Source organism: Daucus carota, chromosome 1 (genome assembly GCF_001625215.2).
Source record: "Daucus carota subsp. sativus chromosome 1, DH1 v3.0, whole genome shotgun sequence".
NCBI classification, from domain to species: domain Eukaryota; kingdom Viridiplantae; phylum Streptophyta; class Magnoliopsida; order Apiales; family Apiaceae; genus Daucus; species Daucus carota.
In genome coordinates, this window is record NC_030381.2 from 42145620 (window position 1) to 42163957 (window position 18338).

An 18338-nucleotide genomic window follows, 5' to 3' on the forward strand; every position below is an offset into this window, starting at 1 on the left:
AGGCAGCAATAATTGCATTCCACGAGATTATTTGGGTGAGCTTAAAATAAGTGATACTTGCTTAAAATAAATAAGTGGAGTAGAAGTTAGAAGCAATATAAGACGATTAAAGTGTTTGGGAAATAAGTAGAAGTACCGAAACAAAAGCTAGCATTCCTAATTTTTGTGTGGAATAAAAAATTGTATTTTGAATGAGTTTTTGCACATGATTCTACACAAGTAAGGTACAATATTGTCTCTACAATTAAATAATTTTTGTTTTGATAAAAGTATATATATTATAACTTAGTAAAATGAACTTCACAATAATGTAAAATCTATAAATTTATTACTATAGAACATAGCATGCATGCAGCTTATATAAAATTGGACATTTAATAATGGATACTTTTCTATTGAATGAAAGTTTAATTTTAACTAACCCATCATATTTCTCTTTTAATTACACAACTATTTCAATTCAAAATTTTATACTTTAAACTAATAATATTATCAAAAGTAACTTTCTTATATTGATTATTTTTATCAACTAATATAATAAATATAAATTAATATTAAAATGTGACTTGAAAATATATGATTGAAATAATTATAAATAACACGACTTCTCTTGGGCTCCCTGACCAGTATGTATATATATTTCATCATTGACTAATCACTTCATGATAATATAATTTATTTATTTTTCACATAATCATGGCACTTGTCTATATAATTTATTAATTTGTTATTCATATATAATCATGACATGAGTTTAACGTAAGTGCAGAATTGAGTTTGACATATATTTAGACGTCAGACATATATGATCATGACATGAGTTTTATGTAAATGTAGATTTGAGGTTGACATAGGTTTAGACGTCAGACGTAATATGTAATACGGTTATATACTACAATAACACTAATAGATATGATTACATGTAAGACGTACGTTATATGAGAAAATCCATCACTTAATTGTGATGAGAATAACAATTATTTGACAATTTGAAACGCATAACCCCTCAACATTTTGAGTGTAAGTTTTCTAATGGTGATATCTTATTTTTAAAATATTATCTTCAAATTTTTTGAATATTTGAATATTATTTATTTTAAATATCATCTTAAATAAATAATAAATAATAACTTTCGTATATATGAATGTAAATAAAAGTTCAATATTAGAAAAAACAAAGTTCTCTTATTCACAATCAGTTTTACGAAAATTCTTCATATAGTAAAATTGATTTATGTCAAATTAGCGAATTAACACATATTTCAAAACTCGTTAAATATAGTGTGTTCACGTAACTCCATTCTTTTTTTTAATTTGGACTCTTTACTCAAATTTTAAATTAGTCATAATATATTAGTTAATTTAGAAAATGATTTATTTTATATGTTTATAAGTTTTATAGTAAATGAATACTGTATTTTCTAATATGAACTTATAAATTTTAATGTAGCAGTTTGTAAAATCTTGAATAAAATTTGACTTCTCTTAATTTCAATATATAGAAATATATATACAAAATACACCATATGTGAAATCTTATTGACATTTTGAACAAGTTGTATTGAAAAGTAAAAAATATTTAAGATATTAGAATATAACTTTAATAAGAATTATAGTTGAGACAATATTATATTTTCACGGGTAGCAAAAAAATGTTATACTTGTTAAATTAAAAATTTGCATAAAATATTAAAATTGAAAATTTCTACTAACAAAATTGTACAAGGAATATACATAAATTTAAGACAAAATATCTATATAATATTTAACGGATGGAAAAAAGGGTTTAGCCCAAAAACGCATTTCCAGTTACAAGTTACAACAGGTGAACCCCTATATTTTGTTTTAAAAATTAATTAATTATGACCATATATATCCCATCAACTTGAACACAAATCACACCAAACTCATTTAGTTAATACTCCGATATATTTGGCAAGAGATGTCTTCTCCAAAAGATGGTGACAACATGGGAAAGGTAGGAAAAGGAGCACCAGAGCCTCAGCAACCGAGAGCTGTCGGTCCATATCGTGGATTAGTCATTAGGAACGATGACTTTTCCATTGGATTAGGGTTGGACTTCACTGAACCCCTTAACCCCTGGTTTCTTCGATCGAAAGATAGAACCAAAAACTCATCATCCTACCAATGCTTCTGAGCCTAGGGCACCCGTTTGTTCTGAGCCCGGCAAGGAAAACTCGCTCACCCCTAGCCCCGAAATGGCCACCAAGCCTCTTGCTTTTGCTCCTGCTGTTAATGGAGCCACTTGTCCAAATGGTGTTCCTAATGTGAAAGATGCTGCTGCTGCCGAGAATGGATCCGACATTGACCTGGATCTCAAACTCTAGATTTTGTTTTTGGTTATTTCCTTTTGGTTTCTGGCATAAATTCGTTTGTGCTCTGATTCATTAATAATGATGGAGTTGAAAGAGAATGTTTCCTTTATCTTCATAGTTTTTCCTGAATAAGGAGAAATCATATGATGATAAAATTTTCAATAAAGTAATATTTGTTTTTGAATAAAAAAATTGAATGTTTAATGAGTTTATGCACTTGATTTTACGCATAAGTAGGGTTCAATATATTTCTCTGCAACTAAATATTTTTGTTTCTGCAAAAGTATATATCTATATTATACTATAATAAGTCAACATAATAAGTCAACATGGGTATAATTTGTAATCCAAAGTTTTAGTTATATTTTTTGGTTTGGTACTCTGTTATTACAAGTCTACAAATCTAGAGTCTTTCCTTTTGGTACTACAAGTCTACAAATCTAAAGTCTATTAGTATTATATTGTTAAACAGTTTCAAATCCTAAAAACACTTATAACAATCCATTATCATATAATGTTTCATTAAAAAAATTATAATGATGTTATAAATAAAATTATAAATATACAATTTTGAATATCTTCTTTTAACAAGAACCTTCATATAACACTTTTTAACTTTAACATGTTTTATCTCAATATAAACACGAACCATTATATAACCATTTCCAACTCTAATCTTAAAAGTTATTGTTGTCAAAAAACCAAAATTACAAAATTATGTTGAAATTCGACTAATTTACTAAATCTTTCAAAGGTATTACATGATGGCTATGTTCGGAAAAGATTTAAATTTTCTGATTTTTTTATTTTTAAATCTACGTAACTAAATTCGGATTAAATGTACTAAAATCCTGTGTGTGTATTAGGGTTTGTCCATTTTCAAGTAATCGGGTGAAAATATAGTCAGTTGAATAATATAATTTAATTAAAATTCATTCCGTTAATAATAAATACTAATAAAATGATGTTAAAATTTAAATTATAAATAATAAATTATGAATTATATACCTGCCCGTGCTTCGCACGGGTTAAAGGCTAGTATATATTACTTAGTAAAATGAATTTCATAATATTGTTAAAATTCATAGATTCTTAGAAAAAGAGGAAGATATACGGTAATAAAATCCAAGTTTTTTTACGGACTTTTTATAACATAAAAGTTTGCTCGTCAATTTTACCACAGAAAAGCATAAATTATCATATTTTCCCGTCATTTCTTACGATAAAATCACTTTTCATTGTATATAATATTTTAAGTGTTAGCGGTTTGGCGCAAACAAATAAAATTTTCTCACGAAACGAACCTTCATAAATTAAATATTACATATTAGCTATCATAATTAATATATTTAGATAGATAATATATATATCTAAAAATGAAGAAAATGAAATAAGATATTTATATTTTCGTCATAATATATTCCTCGTATCTAAAACTTACTAATAAAGTATCATAAATTAGTCATCGTAAGTAGTATATTTAAATAGCTATATATATTTAAAATAGAAAAATAATAGAAAATAACATGTTTTATATTTCCTTGGTAATATATCCGTAAGAAATTTATTTAGATAGTCTTAAGTATTTAAAAATGACAAATAAACAAAAATAATATAGTTTACATTTCCGTCGAAAAGTAATTGTTGTAAATTTCTTATATAAGTTTTTTAAAGAAACAAAAACGAAAAGTTAAAGGAGGAATTATATTATTTATAAAAATCATCCGTCCACAATTAAAAAGACTATTTTTCTAGGAATTTCTTTGGCCTTTTTTCCGCCATGAAGAGGCTTAATTTGTCGTAAAACTAGATGGAGCCCACACATCAATTCATGACGAAATTTAAATAGGTGACAAAGATTTTAATTTTAGACCCTTTTAAGACAAAAGTGCTTGCATTGGGTTCAATATTATTTTCCTTCATCCTGCAGAACAGTTTAAGAGATTCTTTCCCAAATCCATGAATACCATAAGCCATAATTATTGTGTTCCATGAAATGACATCCTTTTTGTACATGATCCTCATCTTTATTGTTCTCCGTCAAGCTGCGTGAAAGGCCTCTGATGTGTCCCACATTTTGCATATTAATTACATGTAAATAATCGAATTTGAGATAAAATTATTAGCCGAAATTCATTCTGTATAATGTAGCCATGGATTTATTTTCCCTCTGTCAATGAGGCCATATCATAGTAGGCAGGAAGGATATATGCTTGGGTTGATGCATCTGGTTTACAATGCTTGTGTATGAGGTTGCTGAATAATTTCAGGGCTTGTCTACTCTGCCCAGTTTGCATGTAGGCAGCAATAATTGCATTCCACGAGATTATTTGGTGAGCTTAAAATAAATGCTACTTGCTTAAAATAAATAAGTGGAGTAAAAGTTAGAAGCAATATATATAAGACTTATAATTAAGTGATTAAAGTGTTTGGAAAATAAGTAGGAGTACTCAAACAAAAGCTAGCATTCCCTTCTTGGTACGAATATGTGCTTTTAGCTTATAATCCAGAAGCTGGACTTATAAGTCCTTACCAAACACCCACTATATTTCTCACATTCATTTGATCAAAATAAATGGTCGAAAATGACCGCTTTTGTTGTAGTTTAAACTTGTTCGGCCAGTTTGAGTTCATGCAACTTTCCATACTTGTGAATTAGAGTTTTCTCCAATAATAAATGAGGTAGAAACTCCTTCCTAATGGCAAAATCATTACCTAAAATACTAATCTCATAGAGAATAAATATTAAATATTATATATGTATATATTATTCAATTCTGAAAAATGAACTAAAATAAAATATATCTATTTAATTGAACTAAAAATCATAATTTATTATTAATATTATTTTTATAAAGATTAGTTAATATTATTAAAAATAAAGAACTGTCCTACTGAATTTTAAATTAATATAATAAGAAAAATAAATATTATAAATCAATTTATATACATAATAATTTGGGCATGTTAGTTTGGCCATCAATCGTTTTAAATCGTTGATGTTTTTATTTTTTATTAAAAAAGGTCCAAAGTTCTATTTGTACATGGTAATAATTCTTTTATTTACAGTTTTTGAAGGGTCAAGACTTCGTATATATGTTAACAATTATTCCATTTACGGTTTTTAATTTGTAAGAGCATCTCCAACTATTGAAAACCATTAGCTAAAAAGTGAGTTGACATACTAAAAATAAAAAAATTTAGCCAACAGCTCGAAAAACTCAACTCCAACCATACTCCGCTGTTGTTTATAATTTTAGTCAACCTCCTATCGATGGCTAAATTTGTCGAAGACTTCGTATATATGTTAACAATTATTCCATTTACGGTTTTTAATTTGTAAGAGCATCTCCAACTATTGAAAACCATTAGCTAAAAAGTGAGTTGACATACTAAAAATAAAAAAATTTAGCCAACAGCTCGAAAAACTCAACTCCAACCATACTCTGCTGTTGTTTATAATTTTAGTCAACCTCCTATCGATGGCTAAATTTGTCGAACCTCTACAGGTCTGTAAAAAATCTGTAAGAAAATTGCACATCATTTATTACCATATAGAACTAATATATTCTATATTAACAATCTAAAATATTAATAACATACTATTTTTAAATTATAACCAACCAATATAGTCAATGCCGTTGAAGCAAAATGTCTTACCGTTCCCATTTAGTCAACTATTATAATCAAGATGCTCTAAGTGCTTACTTATATATATTCGGCGATTTCTCATTGTACATTCAGTAAATAAAGGCCTTCTTGGTTTTTCTCTCTGCATCGAATCCAGGTAACTCCTCACCTCCACTTTATTTAACTTATGTTTTATGCCATGCTCGTTGAACTTACCAGCAGTAAGATTAATACTAAGATTTTACCGTATATATGTATAGCTCTTTTTTAGCTAGAATTTGGAAGTAGTGGGGGCAAAAATAGGAGAGAAGAAAAAGTAAAATATAGCATAGAGGAAATGGAAAGGTAGATGGGCAAAAGATATGCTAAAGAAAAAGAGGCGAGGCAAAAAATCAACTAGAACTGTCCTAAGGAATTGAACTTGCATCTACAATGAGAACTCACAACACCCTAACCATGGGGGCAACTAAAACATTTGATTAATTTGATACTCCCTCCGTTTCAAATTAGATGTCCACTTTAAAAAAAAAACACAGTTTACGAAAAGTGGTTGTTCACAAATTTATTGCATTAAATGATCAAAATATGTGGAATGGGATTGATCTAGGAAATATAAATAAGAGATATGTGGAGTAGAATTGACTTTGGAAATATGATTTTGCATTGAAAGTTGAAGTGGACAAATAATTTGAAACAATTTTTTTTTTTGAAAGTGGACATGTAAATTGAAACAGAGGGAGTAGTAGAAATATGGATTTACTTTGAAAATCAGTGGGGGCAAGTACCCCCACTGCCACCACCCTGAATACGTCCTGCCTTCGACCTTAATCTTTTTTTGTATTTGATTTTTGTGATCAAACCAAAAATAAATTAAACACAAAAACTCTCGTATGTCCATGTCTAAAACTAATCTATTAGAGAGAATATTATCAGTTTTGTTAATTATTTTTAAAAATTTGATAAGCTATTTCAAAATAGTGACCACATTCGAAACCAAGAGATTTACTGCATGGGGTTTAATTATCTTGATTATGCTTTGTAGGGTTTGAAGTTTAGTTGGTAAAATCGTGATGGATAATGCCAAGGAGAATGTTGGAAGGGATGAGACAATCGACAAGCTCAAGAAGATTCGTGTCAAATCACTACGACTTGCCCAGAGACTTGGACAGACTGCAAGTCACCCTGCTATGGCTCAGATTTTATACAGATTAGGCTTAACAGAGCAGCTGCGAGGGGGTCATGTTGATGCATTTAACTTTAATCATGCTTGGGCAATGGCAGAGCAGTTAGAGTTGGCAGGCAAAGAGCCCCTTGATTTTTCTTGCACTATTATGGTCCTCGGAAAATCCGGGGTGGGTAAAAGCGCAACCATCAACTCAAGATCAAGTGATGTCTAGTACTGATGCCTTTCAGTTGGAAACAAACCAGGTTAAGGATGTTGTGGGTACTGTGAATGGAATTAAGGTCCGTCTCATCGATACACCTGGGCTTTTGCCTTTATGGTCGGATCAACAGCGTAACAGAAAAATGCTCCACTCGGTTAAAAGATTCATTGAAAGATCTTCGCCAGATGTTGTTCTCTATTTTGATAGGTTGAATTATCATGACAGGAATTCTGATGACGAGTTGCTACTACAGACGATCACTAATGCTTTTGGTCCGTCGATTTGGGTGAATACCATTGTGGTTTTCACACATGCTGCCTCTGCTACTCCAGAAGGTCCAGATGGCGTGGCGACAGATTATAATAGGTATGTCACTGAGCGTTCTCTGGCAGTTCAACGAGCCATTCGTCGCGTTTCTGAAATGATGTTGATGAATCCTGTCGCTTTAGTAGAGAATCACTTGGCGTGCAGAACAGACAGAGCTGGCCGCAGAGTGCTGCCTAATGGTCTGGTGTGGAAGCCTCATTTGCTAATGCTCTGTTTTGCATCAAAGATTTTGGGCGAGGCGAATGAGCTTTTGAAATCGCAGAATGTTGTCCTTGAACGGCCTTATCGTGGTGGACCTGAACTACTACCTGTAACACATGTGTTAACATCTCTTCTCCAGCCAAAAGCAAAGTTGAAGCTACCACTTGAGGAGTACGACATTGATGATAACACCCTTGATGATAATCTTGATGAGGTGTTAGAGTCTGACGACGATTTAAATTATGATGAATTGCCGCCTTTTAAACCTTTGACTAGGTCCCAGGTAGCTAAACTTTCCAAGTCTCAGCAGGAGGCGTACTACGATGAACTAGATTACAGGGAAAAGTTATACGTGAAGAAACAATTACAAGACCTCAAACAGTGGCGAATGATGAAGAAAATGGAAGCTGAGGCCAAGGAATTCACCAGTGACCAGAGTACTGGAGGTGAAGCACATGAACCCCTGCCTGTCATCGATTGTCCTGTACCCGATTCCTTTGATTCTGATGATCCAGTTCACCGGTATCGTTTTTCTACAAACCAGGTGAATGTAGGGCCTGTAAAATCTAGTGATACTTGGGATCATGTTGATGGTTATGAAGGCGTGTATATGAACAAGTTGATTGAGGTTATGAACAAGGTCCCTATCTCTTTTACTGGAAGAATTAAAAAAAACAAAAAGGAAGCTCTTTTCGCAATGGAAGTGACAGGGTTTGTTAAGCATGGCAAAAAGAAAGAAACTACTATAAGTTTTGATCTGCAGCAGATAGACAGCGACATTGCTTATACTATACGCAGTGATACAACCTTCAGCAATTTTAGGCGCAATAAGGCCACTGCTGGTCTGTCAGTAACTCGTGTGGGCGATGCTCTAAGTGCTGGGGTGAGAGTTGAGGACAAGATTATGGTCAGTAGGCGATCCCAAGTTGTCATGATGGGTGCTGCAACTACTCGTGGTAGTAATGTTGCCTATGCCGGTGGTTTGGAGGCCACTCTAAGAGATAAGCAATTTCCACTAGGTCGTGCTCTGACAACTATGAGTTTCGATATGATGGCATGTTATGGGGGTTTTCTCAGGAGTTGGAATGCTAAGAGCCAGATCCCCATTGGACGTTTCACAGATTTTATTGGAGGTTTGAAGCTTAATAACAGTGGGGAAGGACAAGTGAGTATCGGCTTAAAAAGCACTGAATACTCCCAACTAGCGTTGCTTGCACTTGTTCCTCTTCTCAGTACAATACTTACAAGGCTTTTTGCGCGTTTTGAGTGATGAGAAGTACTCAGCCCTGCAGCCATGAGTGATAAAAACAGTAGATTCAACCATAATAGTAACAATAGCAGAACTCTCAGATTGTTTCCTCTGAGTGACAAGTATTTTGGCCTATAATATATATGTTTAATTAAAGTTATTATTTATCATTAGTTTATCAATTTAGAGCATGAATGATGAGATTAAGTGATTGTGTGCATCTTACTTAGTACCACTAATATTTTGTCCTGTACATTGAGCATCTTCTCTTTTATTGTATACATCCCTGTGAAATTGCTACACATACCTTACTGCAAGTGTGATGGATCTATATGATTCCTGTCTTCATAATAGTGTTATGTAACAAGTTCCTGTATCTAAGCTGGGAAAAAGGAGCAAAGCTTAGCAAAATTATATAAGCAACTACCTAGGGTAATATAATTATGCAACATTTTTATTAGTGAGCAGAATAGATGACTGTAATATTTACTATTGAAATAATATGAAATCTTTTATATGGCATACATATATTTACAGCTGAAACTGTTTTATTTTTATTTAGGAGACACATTCTATATTAATAATCAAATCAAAACATAGTGTCGTGTAACAACTCTTGTGTGCATTCTTTCAAATATGGGTTTTCTTAGTGTGTGCTCATGGGCACACAATAACAACTACATTTTCATGAGGTGGCGGAGATTTTCGTGCATACAGGGGCATCATTATTAATGAGTCTAGAGCCGATAAAAATCCGCCACCTAATTAAAAAGTTGTTATTGTGTTCCACGGGGGAACACTAGAAAAGTCGTTTAAATATATACTTACATTGTCACCAGCTGTCACTAAATACTCTTCCTCAGTTGCATATCACATAAACACAAAAATCACCAGTAATCTTTACACGAGCAGTGGCCATCTTTGATGTGGTGATATATCTTTGAATCTCCCACTACTATCTCCCTATTCGTGATATCCGATATCTTCTTTGCTGCATCATGGCAATCCCTACAAATCCTAATGTTTTTCTTAATGACTATAGGTTTCCCAATTGATATAGATATCAATCCATAGGATATTGCTAATCTCACACTGTGACATTTTGGGGAATTTAATCTTGTTCTAATTAAATCAACTGGCCTAAACTTTTGAAGACTGACAAACAATTCTTCCCCTATCTGCCTTAAAAGGATAGATAGGACATCATATATTCTGTCAGTCTCAAGGTGGAATCTATCATGATTTACAAACCTGATAGTCTTATAGTTGACCTCTATATCACTAAATCCAATTGTTTTCGCCATTCCTTGCTCACTCATAAGATCTTTGATCCGCTCTACATCTTCCCATCTCCCAACTTCTGCATACATATTAGACAGCACAATGTAGCATCCTGTATTATCATGCGCTAAACTTAGGATATGGTTAGCTGCAACTTCAGCTAACTCTATGTTTCTATGGTGTCTGCTTGCAGCCAACAGAGATCCCCATATCCTAGCTGTTGGAGCCAATGGCATCTCATGGATAAATTCCTTAGCCTTATCAAGATCTCCTTTACGACCTAGAAGATCAAGCATAGAACCATAGTGCTCGATTTGAGGATCGATCCCATACTCCCTTTTCATTAGGTGGAAGTGCTTCCATCCTTCTTCATCCAAGCCAGCAATACTACAGGAAGATAGGACAGAAACAAAAGTGCTTGCATTGGGTTCAATATTATTTTCCCTCATCCTGCAGAACAGTTCAAGAGATTCTTTCCCAAATCCATGAATACCATAAGCCATAATTATTGTGTTCCATGAAATGACATCCTTATTGTACATCCTATCAAAAATCTGTTGAGCGCTCAGGAGATCCCCACATCTTGCATACATGTAAATAATTGAATTTGAGATATAATTATTAGCCGAAAATTCATTTTGTATAATGTAGCCATGGATTTGTTTTCCCTCTGTCAATGAGGCTATATCCGAGTAGGCAGGAAGGATGCTTGAAATTGTCGATGCATCTGGTTTACAATGCTTGTATACGAGATTGCTGAATAATTTCAGGGCTTGTCTACTCTGCCCATTTTGCACGTAGGCAGCAATAATTGCATTCCATGAGATCATATTTTTCACATTCATTTGATCAAAAACTTGTTCGGCCAGTCTGAGCTCCTGCAACTTTCCATACATGTCAATTAGAGTTGTCTCCAATACTAAATGAGGTAGAAACTCCTTCCTAATGGCAAAACCATGTATAGATTTTCCTGGCAGCAGGGCACCAACTTGTGCACATGATGGAAGCAAATTTATTAATGTTATTTTATCCGGATGCACCACGCCACTTTTTTGCATATTTCTGAAGCAGCTAAAGGACTCAAGTGGGCGCAAATTTAGTGCATAACATCCAATCATAGCATTCCAAGTTATAATACCCCTCTCTGGAATCCGGTTAAACAGATTATATGCATACTGCACGTGACAACATTTTCCATACATGTCAATAAGCGATGTTTGAACTACAACATCCAATCTGAATGTACTCTTGATAACCTGGCCGTGAATTTCCTTCCCAATTAACAATGAACACAGAAGTGAACAAGCTTTAAGACTGCTGATTAGTGTAAACTTGTCATGTTCTATTCCAACTGATTGCATTTTCTTGATACACAAAAGCGAGCTCCATCCATCACCAACTATTGCATAAGCACTAATCATAGAATTCCACGAAACCAAGTCTCTACTTTCCATTCCCAAAAACACCCTTTCAGCACAATCAATATAACCAAGCTTTGCATACATACAAATAAGAGCATTACAAACATAAAGATCAAAATTCAACCCAGCTTTATACACCTTAGCATGTACCTTTTCCCCTTCCCTTAAATCACACAATTCACCACACGCCTTTATAACAAACGGAAATGTAAAGTTATCAGCTCGAACCCCACTAAAACACATACGATAGTACAAATCAACCGCTTCTCGAAAAAATCCATTATCAGTTAACCCCCTAATCAAAACATTCCAAACAAAAGTGTCTGATTTAGGCATTCTCTCAAACAGATAGAGTGCACTCTCTATATCCCCAGAATTAACATGAGAAACAAGATTTCTTGTCAGCAACTGATTCTTTCGGGCATTGGAGACATCTACGTCTATCGATTGGGGGGTATATTTGTCAGTAAGAGATGATTTGGGCAGTGTTTTTGGTTGATGGTTCTTGGTAGATTTTGTTTTGAACATTGATGTGTTTACTTGAAAGGTGTAGCTAGAAAAGAATGTAAGAGCTGATAACATTGCCATTTTTAAAGCGGAAAGTATTTATGTAGATAAATTGGGGAGATTTAGCCGTTTGATTTCATGGGCTTAGCGGGAAGTATAAAAAACAGTTGATACAGTTAGAAGGATTCTAAGTTAAGTATTCCCTCCTCTCATTTTAGTTGTCTCTTTAGTTTTGGGCGGGTCAATTTGATTGAGATTTATTAATATTTTATCAATTGAAAAAATAAAAAATATATATCACCGAAAATAATTTTTAATCTATTTTAAGCTGTAATTTTTAATTTTTTAAAATAACGAAAGAATGATTTATAATCTCTAATCAATTTGACAAAAAAAAATAGAAATGTGACAATTAAAAATGGGAGTGAGGGAGTATTATAATGAAGTGTTTTTTCCTTTCTACTGCAGTACATTTCTGGGGAAAGCTTTTGGTTTGTTTATTTTGTCAGCTTGTTTGTTGGTTTTTTTTTTCTTTTTTTTTTTTGTAAGGAGCTTGTTTGTTGGTTTGATAATTCGAAAAAAAGTAAATCTAAAGCACCTCATTCCGAGATATTGACTTCTTTTTTTTTTTTTTTTGAATTAGATATTGACTTCTCTTCGATTCTGTAGAATTCTTGGTAATAGTTCAAATTAAAATTATAAAAAAAATATTTTAAAAAAATTGAATTTCAGTAAAAAGGAATTTAGTAAAATCGATTTGAGATATTTCAAATTTATTGATCAACTTTCCGGTCAAAATTCAAACTTAAAAGTTTTCACTTGATTGAATTTGAGTTCAAGCTATTTAATCAGAACTCAATTCTTACGGTATTTAACTGGTCTCATTTATCAGTAAATGACTCCATTTTATTATCAATATATATTAAAGTTCAAATTTACCATAAGCTATCCTAACAGACAAATTTACCACAATTTATAACATTTAGAATATTATTTACTGATTTCTTTTCAAAAGTTCTAAAAGGCGAAATTTATAAAAACTCCATGCTCATGTCATGTGTGTCATTTTGGTTGAATTTGTGCAAGCTCTTACACCATTAACAGATGAAACTTTTATTCGGTTAAGAAAAAATGAAATTATATCTCTACAAAGAAAACACATAAATAATGATTAAGCTACTCTGCATTCTGGAATGCTATCAAGTGCAGGTCTCCATGAAGAATCATTGCGGCAGCTCAGCTTCACTTGGTTGGCTCTCAAAGCACGCCTTCTCTTCATGGCATTTATGCATTCTTCCAGGTACAACGACGAAGATGCAGCTTCAATAGTTGATGATTTCCCTGTATTTGCTCTAATGGCTTGCAAAACTTTCTCCAAATTTTCTTTCTTAACTAAAATCTTCACTCTTGTCACCTGGCCTTGGCCATTCTGCTGGCAAGAAACAACGCCTTCTTCGGCATCCTGCAATGCTCCTGCTGTCTTTCTTCTCGAAACCTTTGCACTTTTTCGATCTCTCCACAGTCTAAAGCCTGACTTTTCTTTCAATGACTCCATCTTCAGTTGCAGAACTTATTTGTAACTTGTTGATCTTTGTGTAACTGTATACAAAATTTTATGTGCCTTGAGTTAGCTTTTATAGTATTATGAGGAAGGACGCGCAGGTACCTAATTTATTATGTTAACATACTATACAACACATACATGGAAGTCTGGTTAATTAATTAATGTAAATAGTTCCTGCAAAAATAATTCAGTTCTGAATGCTGTCAAATTATTGCTATCAACAACATATGAATTATTTGTGAGATAAAGCTTGACATACATAACAATCCAGATCAGTTTCGACGAGGGCTAGCCAGAGCCAGCATTTGACTTTGTCAATTAATAAAGACCTTAGCTTGGCTGTTTTAGATTTTACAAATACAAATGTCAATGGTAATCATAAGCAGCTGGGGGCTTCACAGCCTGTTTCATTTTTCCAATGTTCTGTGCTACGGTATTTAGCTTATACATTAGTAGTTTTTTTCTCTACTTCTCCATAAATTAAGGATTAATCAGATGTTTGTAATTGTTATATTAGTTACCTGATTTGCAATTACACAAATTTGCTTCATAGCATGCGATGACTTTGGACTGATCATTTGCATTTGTTTCCAAATTATTTGATTGCACTTGCTCTAACTGTAGTCTATAGCTATCATGTTTTTCTTGTTCTATTTCTTTTTTCTTATAATTTTCTTCATTTAGGTTTTAAATATAAAGATTCAGCAGATTTCCCATGTTTGGGTTACTAACTCCTGTATTTGTATTTAATAAATCAAGATATTTGATTGGAATAAGGAAAAACATAGATTTCTTATCATGATTCAGGGAATTCTGTACATAGACCTATCATAATATTGGAGATTTTTTATTTTACAGTTGTGCTCCTTATTTTTGAATTAAGAGACGGAATTGGAACTAAAGATGCCACTGCTTTGTGAAAACATTCTGAAGAAACAAGTTTATATCTGTACTCTGAATTCACGGCCTTTACATGGCATGTTGTTACCATTATAGCATGCAATGTTTTGGGGTGCAAGGTTCTGGTATCGTATCACCCAAGAAAAAGAAACAGTGGATTATATTTTTGATTATGATCTGCAGAACTGTTTCCACCAACTATGTTGCTGAACATCATGTGGCAGTCTGGGTCTGGCCCTCTAAAATCCATTTGACAAAACTAGGAACTAGGAATGGTATTCCCTCAGCACGAAAATGTGGTCCATCTTAATTCTTAACTAAAACCTGCTGACTCGTCTAATGTTTTTAAATGAAATCACAATCTTCTTCTACTAACATTTTGTTTTGTCATCTTTGCAATTTCTTCCGTGGCTGATCAAGAGTGGTGGAACAATCTCACCTGGAGCATGTAAACTTTCACAAGGCAATGCAGGCAAGTCAGTATTTGGCAATACCAGAAGGAATTCGACCACTGGCTACATATTACAAAGTTGAGCAGACGAGCAGTTATATGTTGGTTAACATAGATCCTGAACTGCTTATCTGTGATGTGAGGCCAAATTCAATTTATTTATATATTACCTCGTATTATGTCTTGTTTATTCTATTCTCAGTGATAAAAAAATTATGATCTTAATTCAGTGGCTGTTGATGGCTGCTGCCCCATTCAGTAAGCCAGGCCCTAGCAGTTTAGTTGAGTGTTCAAGTTTTAGATTTTCTAACTCAATTTAGCATGTATTTATTTCTCCAGGTTTCTTTGTTGGAGCGCCCTATTTTCATAAGAATTGCCTTAAAAAGTTACTACAATTTGTGGCCATTTCAAACATCATTAATTGATAAATTATATTTGATTAAATAAGAAAAAATTGAAATCAAAGGCAGAAAAAACATCTAAACCAGATTAAGCTACTCTGGAATGCTATGAAGTGCGGGTCTCCAAGCCGAATTAGCGTGCCAGCTCGACTTCACTAGGTTGGCTCTCCAAATACGCCTCCTCCGCATGACATGTATGCATTCTTCCAAGGACAACGACGACGATATGGCTGAAATGTCACCAGAATTTTTTGTATTTCCTCTCATAAATTTCAGAATTTTCTCAAGATTTTCATTCTTAACTACTATCTTCGTCCTAACCATCTCACCTATATTTTTTTGACGAGAAACAACTTCACCTCGTCCTATTAGCACTGAAGTTACATCATCACCCACCCTTGAATCTGTGTCTGCTATCTTTTCCCTGGAAATTTTTTGATCTTTGCGACTTCTCCAAAATTTGAGCTCAGAGTTTTCCTTCAGTGCCTCCATCTTCATTTTCAGAATCCTTTGTAATTTACTGGTTTGTGTTATGAAAACTCATGTGCCTTCAATCAGCTTTTATAGTATTACGAGGAAAACTTATGTACCTACTCTATTATTTCGAGTAGTATACAACACATACATGCAAGTCGGTTCACCTGTTTAATGTAAAGAGTTCCTCTAGAATTATTAGTTCTGAATTCTGTCAAATAATTGTTCCAGCAATACTATACGACAGAATCAGTATCGCAATTCACAAGCAAGAGAAGTTTCAATGACACAGGGATGCTAGCTATTGACTTTCACAATAGATTGAGTTTGACAAATACAATTGGCAATGGTATCAATCATAAGCAGCTCCACAGCCTTTCATTCTGTTAAAACTTTGTTTATTCAGAGCATTACATTTGAACAGATTGGATGATTAATCACCAGTTATTTGTTGTGAAATAGTAATAAATTTTAATATGTTTCTTTAACTGCGAATAATCATTATAAAACTTTGATTTGTTTGGTTACATTTAACTTTATTGAATTACTGGTTTGTAGGAGGGAAAAGCACAGAACCAGTAGCCAACAACTAAGCAACAGGGATGGAGGGAAATTAGAGGGTAAGAAAGTCATGGATGCAGGCCGATTCAGCTTGGACAGTAAACCACCATAATCACCCTAGAGGTCTGAAATGCTCTTCAACATAACTAAACAGATAAACTGTTGACTTAACTTCCGCCATATAATTGGTTAAATTGAACGCTTAAGAGATGTAGAGCCATAGCTGCAAAACAAGCCCGACTTCAACCTCAACGCATAGCTTCTGCTTACAATTCCATCAAAAGATTAAATGAAGAGAATCTAATGATGATCTTATCAGTGGTCCAGTGGACATGTAGTACCTTCACTTAAACATTTCTGATAAAGTCATTAATAAATGATCTCCTCTGCTAATATTATAACTTTATAATTAGGTTATACTCAAATAACTTGTAAAGAGCATCAGCAATCCACTATCACTTCCTATTGGGGAAAAACATTACTGTTAATCAATGAACCTAAAATATGAACATGTTGCCTATCATGGTCACAGGATAATTTACTTTCAAATTGCAAAGCCATTGTGGTAATTAATAAATGAAACTTGAAAGCGATTTTCCTCAATAAAGTTTATTTTGCAAATGCATCAAGTGTCATGTTTGATAATTTGTGGGTATTCTTAGCATCATCAATACATAATTAAACTTTTTCATAAGAACAAATCAAATTAATCATTTACAGAAGAAAAAACAAAAAGACGTCCGAATCAGGACTAAGCTACTCTGGAATGCTTGAAAGTGCAGGTCTCCAAGAAGAACAATAGTGGAAGCTCAACTTCACTGGGGTGCCTCTTAAAATACGCCTTCTCTTCATTGCATTTATGCATTCTTCCGAGGACAACGATGAGGGTAGAATAGATGCATTCACAGAAGACTGGCCTAAATTTGCTCTCATTGCTTGCAGAACTTTCTCTAATTTGTCTCTCTTAACAAATACCTTCATTCTTACCACCTCACCTTCACCATTTTTTTGATAGGAAACAACTTCTCTTCCATCTAGTAGCACCGAAAATACATGATCATCCACCTTTGTATGAGTGTCTACGAGCATTTCTCTCATAAAATCTCGACTTTTTTGTCTTCTCCAGAATCTAAAACCTGACTTGTCCAATAGTGCTTCCATTTTCGTTTGCAGAACTTCTTTAGAACTTCTTAAGCTTTTATAGTTTAAACGAGGACGCGCATGTGCCTACTTTATTATTTTTTACCTACTATACAACACATACATGGAAGTTGGGTTAACCAACTAATATAAAGGGTGCTCCTATTGAATTTCAGTTCTGTTAAATAATTGTTCTTAACAACAAGAGATGCTTGCATGGATTAACCTGAGCTACCATTTGACTTTCAAAAGGCTTGGTCCAAATGTCAATATAAAATGAAAATCATAAGGGTAGAGGTCAGTGACCGTCACAGCCTGTTCCATTGCTTTTTTTTTTTTTTTAACAAAACATATTACTTTTTATTATAAAAATTACCACAAATCAATATATATTATTTTATTTGTTTTGATCACATATTCAAATTTCATTTGTTTTGTTTATCAAACCATAGTGGATACAAAGCTGTTGATATTTTGGCAGGTAACATAAAACACATAAATCACTACATT

General features: G+C 33.1%; 2 protein-coding genes across 3 annotated transcripts; one reads left to right on the forward strand and one right to left on the reverse strand.

The window, feature by feature from the left end:
- Positions 1-7036: 7036 nt before the first annotated feature.
- On the forward strand, positions 7037-9149 carry LOC108222904 (translocase of chloroplast 132, chloroplastic). The gene is made up of 2 exons (XM_017396876.1): positions 7037-7318; positions 7380-9149. Exons 1-2 carry the CDS (start codon positions 7037-7039, stop codon positions 9147-9149), a joined length of 2052 nt encoding a protein of 683 aa, XP_017252365.1.
- Positions 9018-12560, reverse strand: LOC108211014 (pentatricopeptide repeat-containing protein At4g35130, chloroplastic). 2 transcript variants are annotated; one of them, XR_010287702.1, is made up of 2 exons: positions 9957-12560; positions 9018-9510 (listed from the first exon to the last, which is right to left on the reverse strand). XR_010287702.1 is itself a non-coding variant. In XM_017382509.2 (1 exon), exon 1 carries the CDS (start codon positions 12416-12418, stop codon positions 10016-10018), a length of 2403 nt encoding a protein of 800 aa, XP_017237998.1. In that variant the 5' UTR covers positions 12419-12560; the 3' UTR covers positions 9937-10015. The 2 variants fall into 2 exon arrangements, 1 of the variants encoding a protein (XP_017237998.1); XM_017382509.2 differs by lacking the exon at positions 9018-9510 and having other exon boundaries at positions 9937-12560.
- Between the last annotated feature and the right edge of the window lie 5778 nt (positions 12561-18338).

Excerpts from the sequence above, each read along its gene's own strand:
- LOC108211014 (XM_017382509.2), bottom strand. The coding sequence starts at position 12,418 with ATGGCAATGTTATCAGCTCTTACATTCTTTTCTAGCTACACCTTTCAA.
- LOC108222904 (XM_017396876.1), top strand. The coding sequence starts at position 7,037 with ATGGATAATGCCAAGGAGAATGTTGGAAGGGATGAGACAATCGACAAG. Across the intron at positions 7,319-7,379 it reads TGGTCCTCGGAAAATCCGGG|TTGGAAACAAACCAGGTTAA; the intron begins GTGGGTAAAAGC and ends GATGCCTTTCAG.